Below are 6,000 nucleotides of genomic sequence, written 5' to 3'. Positions count from 1 at the left end.
GGGCCCCCCCCCCCCCTACATCAAATGTGCCAACTCCACCATCCCCTTTAGAAACTACCATATTTTGATGAGGAAATGCCGCTGAATATTTACACAGCCCGGAAACCAAGTTCCACACAGCACGCTTTCTAACCAGCTGCGCCATCTTAGAAACTCATTTGTCTGAAATTTTAGGTACAATCAACATAATTCAAGTTTATTACAATATGACAATTATTTACAAAAAAGAAAAGTTACTTTAAAGATATCATTAATCTTATTGGCCAAAGCTTAATGGAAAAACAATAGGCAATAGTGAGAGGGTTGTGAATCTCAATTTTAGAATTAAATGGTGATTTTTCCCAACTTGTCCATTAAACACAACTATTAAATCAATGAAAATATTACTTTACAATAAACATTGTATCTGGACAGTGGACACTGAATTCTCATTAACTAAAATAATTCAACACATATTTTCAGGTACACTTCTGAACCAGGGTTTCAGGAATCCTAAAATTAAATCTTGTTGAGTTTAGATATTTTTTTCCCGATCAATTTATAGCTTTTAACTCGGTAATAACTTTTCTTAAACATTCTTTACAAATTAAACTAATCTAAATAGAAAACAGCTATGTTTTAAATGTATTTTTTATTAAAGGGACTGTAAGCGTCATTCCAAGTGACTCTTTATTATTGGATATAAAAGATGTAGAAGATATTTCTAGGTTTAAATCTTTTTAATACACATAATTTTTATAGGCTTTCTTACAGTAAAATTTGCAAGTCATTTCTGTATGAAACTTCAAATGAAAATAATCAGTTTTTAAAACTAAAACATTGATATCTAATTCATTCTTGTTCAGACAAAGCTTTCAAGGGTACCGTTGTAAATAGAGCTTTGAAATCTTTGAATAAAGGGTCACATAAAGGTTAGCTTACCGTACCTTTTATTTCTAAAACAGAAGTGAACAATGCTCCACCTGGTTATTTAGATCTTTTACTCCAATCTTTTGGCGTCCAGTGTAAACATCTGGAATCAATCTTCTGAGCTCTCTTATTCATCTCCTATATTTATTAGATTTGAACGGTTTCTGTCATAAAATCAGGAGGGGATGAGGGGGGGGGGACAAAGAAAACATATACCCAAATACCCCTGCCCTCCCCCCATTTTTTAACATATACTAAAATATATATTTTTTTATTTCCTGTCGATAATTTATTGGAAAAGGGAATTTATTTGATTTCAGTAGAATATTAATTTAGACAATTCTGAGCATCATTATTAACCTTGTTCATCCCTACTCGTTTAACTTTTTCTCCCAGAGAATAGTGTAAATATAATTTGTGTTCGCCCTAGGGAGAGAATGTGCATTCGCGCATTTACAAGATGAATAAAGCTAAATTTCAAAGTTTTATAAAAAATATAACTTTTTTAGTATTAAGACAACACAATTGTACACACTTATTAGTTATTATTGAAAAGTGTAATCGGTTAATAATGTTGCGTAAAGAATGGGATAAAACTAGTTATTTACTTGTAGCGAAAGTTTCCTTCGGGAGAACTTAACTTCACCGGAAATTGACTTTTACTTGTGATATTTCCCAGTAAAGTTGGCAGTTCTCCCTGGTAAATCCTCGTTAATAGTAAAGAAATAGTTAATTCCCCGCCTGTGTCTCTGATGTTTTAAATGAATAATTCACCTTCTGATGTTTGTCCAATAAATCCTTCTGTAGACAAATGATGTACTGACCCTTATAGTAGTTAATCAGGTTCATGGACTAAATAGTAAATTATGATATATACTAGCTAAAGTTGACAGCTGTTGCTGTTACACAAATTGTCCACCACACTCTTCACTAAAACCAACATAGTAGTTAATCAGGTTCATATTTTCGAAAATAATTTAAAATTATAATAAAATAAGTTTCATGTTGCGCCAAATCGATTGAAATTTTGACAACAAAAATGGTTAACTAGATTTTTTCTGTCAATTCATATAATTTCATAAAGACCAGGTTGAACAATTCAGATATTTTCATAATATCTCCAAATGTTATACATTGTTTGAAATGTCCTCCATTCTAATGAAGCCATTATCTATATATAAATTTGGCTTGTCTGTTTGTCTGTCTGTCTGTCTGTTTATATCCAATAAACGTCAAAACGGCTGAACCGATCGAGCCCAAATTTTTTGTGGGACATCTAGGGACTCCAGGGAAGGTTTATGGATCATCAAAATTTCAAATATTTGTCTCCATCAAAATTCGATCGTCATTAAATTTTTAAAATCCGCGAAATTTTTTGTGAAAATCCGCGAATTATTTTTGTTTTGTTTTACGATGTACACAAAGAGAACATGTTCACAATTAATTTAGGAGATGGGCGCGAAGCGCCCTCTAAGGCTAGAAAGAAGGGCGCGAAGCGCCTTGAATTTCTAGTACTGCTATAATTCCCCTACTATTAATTGATATCCTTGCTGAAACAATTAAACCAGAAATAAAATTGCTGATTTATCACATACAATTTTTGCGGATTTTTTCAATTTATGGTACTGATCAACAAGTTTTGACCTTGGTATAAAGAATAGAAAACAAGAAACCAACCTGTAGAGTAGAAATAACATCCTCCTTCTTGATACTTGTCTGTTCACAGATCTCATTAATAGTTATCTGTGGAGGTTCACCCTCCTCACTTCCTTTAGTTCCCAGGATCACCTTCAAAGATGTTAGGTACTTTCCCAAGGTCTTTTCCCCCAAGTGAAAATTTCCAAATGTACTTATAAGGTTAGGTTAGGCCTTCTGTGGAAAATACCCTTTGGAAGTGTCTGCTTGGAAAAATGCCTGTGGGAAAGTACCTAACATCCTTTCAAATATTGCTTGTTTATGTTTAATTATTCTCAGGACTCCTGGTTGTTTTAAAATTCAATTATTAGATTTATTCACATTTAATAAAGTTACAGAAATTACAAGTAAGAGATTATGGCTTATCTGGACACAATCATTAAGTAAGTACATAAATTGTGTAACTAACTCTTTTCAGTAACAAAAATAACTTTCAACTTAGAAAAGAAATGTTACAACTAAATTCTAACTTGTTAACGATCTATTCAAAACCCCCTTTTAAAATTTACCAGGAGTATGGCATGTGTCCAGTAGCTTCTGTAAGACAAAAGACCAAGATCTGATAACGGTTTCTCAGGACTCCCAGTCTTGCCTACACAAATGTAATAGCATTTACTGCAAGATCCATTCATTATTTCGTTTAACTTTGATTCATCAAAAAATGGAAATAACACATAAAAACGTAAAAAAAAGGTTCTGATTCTACATTGTAGGACTGCAGAGATTTTACAATTTGAAGAGTATCATCAGTTCTTTTGAAACAAAACATGCATCAGAACTAGACAGTAGACACGCAAGGTTTTATTTGATTAAATTATCTGCAAGATTCCCCTGTGTTTATAATGTATTATGACTAATCTCTTTCTACCTTCAAATTTTGAAAGTTCATATGAGAACTCTATTAACAGTTTTCCATAACTCTTCCTGAAAAAATATATCTATGAAAAGTTTATAATGGTAATCTTATTGAATTAAACAATTAAACTTGGAAGTAACCTCCAAATCAGGTTGTTACATTATAGGTCAATAATTAGCAATGAAATGTTCTGCAAGTTTAAAATTTTAATATGTTTTATCAGATACAAGCCAGATGTAAATCCTAGGAATTTTTCAGATCAATCATTTTCACCCGTGATTTAGGTTTACGCAAATATTTCACTCTAGATCCCTTTACTCTTGTTTTAGTATCGATCTCTTTATACATATCTGAGTACAAATGAATTGGGAATGATCAGTTTCATAGTTTATTTATTAGATACATCTGTAAGGTTTTTTCATGTTTTAATCAGTTCCTTTAGATATTCAGCTGTTACTGTTCAGGAACTGTCTGAGCAGCTTCCTAAACTGTACTATCTCGTTCAGCTGCTCGGGTCTCTCCAGAGCTTCTACCATCTTCCTACCTGCTTCCTTTACTACCGGAGCTTCTCCCGGAGTCTCTGCAACTCTGACTGTTCCTAAAATCTGGGATGCTCTTACTGTGTCCTCAGCTTCTTCATTAACTATGGAGCTGCTCTATGAGTCCCTGTTATTTTAGCTGTTCTTACAATCCGTGCCCCTCCCGGAACTGTTCCTAGAATTTTTATGTTCCCCATACTTACAATCCGGGAGGTGCCGACCATAGCACAAACGATTGGTATGTGCTTTTTCGAGCAAACTCTGTTCCTATTATTTTAGCCATTCTTACAATCCGAGCCCCTCCCGGAACTGTTCCTAGAGTCTTTATGTTCGCAATACTTACAAGCCGGGAGGTGCCGACCATAGCACTAACGATCAGGATGCGAGCAAACTCTGTCCTTTTTACAGGATTGAATCCTGGGTACTTTTACTTTTAGTAAAAGGTTTTAAAAAAAATTGTTTCTGCAATATATCTGTGAAGAGCTGTCTGTTAAGAGCAGCGTCTCCTGTCACAGGATCCTCTTGTTCTGCTACTGGTTCCACAACAGGTCCATGAAGAGTCGTTCCACAATGAGCGGCGTCTCCATTCTCAGGATCATGGATATCCTAGTTCCCCTATGTGTTCTGAATATCCTAGTTCTCCTATGTGTCCTAGACATCCTAGTTCTCCTGTGTCCTGAATATCCTAGTTCTCCTATGTGTCCTGGATACCCTAGTTCTCTGTGTCCTGGATATCCTAGTTCTCATTTGTGTCCTGGATACCCTAGTTCTCCTATGTGTCCTGCAGCTTCTGTTACCACAGATGTGTACAGAGCTACCCTGCAATCAGTGGCATCTCCGTACTCAGAATCATCTGGTTCTGCTGCTTCTAGAATAGGGTGATAGAGAGCTGTCTGCAACGAGCAGCTTCTTCCATCTCTGATACCAGATCCTTTTATCTTTAGACCTCCTGGTTTCTTAATCATTTCTGAAGGACGATAGATCCTGTCCTCATAGATCCTTATGTTCTATTCTTCACCTGGAGTCCTTGGTCTATATTGGTATTCTAGCTGCTTCATATCTCAAGTGTTTCTGTCCAGAGAACCAGCTTTCGAATATGGAGCTTCTGCATGTCCTAGAGGTCCTGGCTTCTCTGTATCTCGGGTGTCCCTGTCAATAGAACCAACTCGAGAATATGGAGCTTCTCAATATAAACAGCTAAGCTGCTCCATGGCCACAGTAACTCTGTTCATAGATCCGGCTGGAGGATAAAGACTGGATCCTCTAGTTGCTCTGTGTCTCCTGTGGTTCTGTCTGAGAGCAAGCTGGGGAATACAGAGCCTCCTCTGATATCCTTAGTGATGCTGAAGATTCCGAGGATGTATATTCATTAGAGGATGGTGTTCTCCTTAGTCCTCTGGTAGTCCTGGCAAAGATATATCAGTCTGAGAGCTGTCCATGAAGTGCAAGTCCCCAGGCCTTAGTTGGATTAACAGAGCTAAGTTCTATCGTCTATCCTGTATGAGGTCCTGGAGTGCACTGATCCTATTCTCCAGGTTCTCAACTCGGCTTAAATTCAGACATAGGGTTGAGAGGTTTTAGTATCTGCTCATACTCTTAATATTACACCATTCTTTAAATGCTACACAAGCCAAGAATAATATTTTAAAACGGAATCGAATCATAACAATGTGCAATCTGGATCCATACAAATAACAGAGAAGTCTCATACTTTTGAAGGTAGCACTGCAGTAAATTCACATTAATGTTTTTATGTATTTTGATTTTGTCCCATATCATTTTCAAAAGAATTCAAGGTTTTCACCGAATTTGAATCTTGGAAGTGTTTTGAGACAAAAACCAACTTTTGAAACAATCCATAATTTGGAAATATTCAACAATTCAGAACAAAACATACTTTCATAATTTACAAAATAGCATGAAACACTGAAAATATTTTTATCTTCTAGATTGAAATAAAATTTGTTTGCACATAATAGTTTTAAATAGGGAGAGTTTAGA

At 35.4% G+C, this 6,000-nt stretch overlaps 1 protein-coding gene across 4 annotated transcripts in view; it reads right to left on the bottom strand.

The window, feature by feature from the left end:
• Nucleotides 1–78: 78 nt before the first annotated feature.
• The window catches only part of LOC111703878 (histone acetyltransferase Tip60), a 15,452-nt gene continuing 9,530 nt past the window's right edge, over nt 79–6,000 (bottom strand). For 2 of the 4 annotated variants that reach the window (XM_023475956.1, XM_023475960.1), the window contains exons 14-19: nt 3,473–3,528; nt 3,114–3,196; nt 2,587–2,697; nt 1,684–1,761; nt 963–1,047; nt 164–492 (exon numbers count right to left, since the gene is read on the bottom strand). In XM_023475956.1, the coding sequence (XP_023331724.1) occupies nt 967–1,047; nt 1,684–1,761; nt 2,587–2,697; nt 3,114–3,196; nt 3,473–3,528 (409 nt within the window). In that variant the 3' untranslated portion in view covers nt 164–492; nt 963–966. The other 2 variants (XM_023475958.1, XM_023475957.1) reach the window with 2 other exon arrangements.

The sequence above is a fragment of the Eurytemora carolleeae genome, unplaced genomic scaffold (assembly GCF_000591075.1).
Source record: "Eurytemora carolleeae unplaced genomic scaffold, Eaff_2.0 scaffold401, whole genome shotgun sequence".
In the NCBI taxonomy this organism is placed as follows: domain Eukaryota; kingdom Metazoa; phylum Arthropoda; class Copepoda; order Calanoida; family Temoridae; genus Eurytemora; species Eurytemora carolleeae.
The sequence above is the reverse complement of the archived record's forward strand: the minus strand, read 5'-3'. Positions and strand labels throughout refer to the sequence as shown.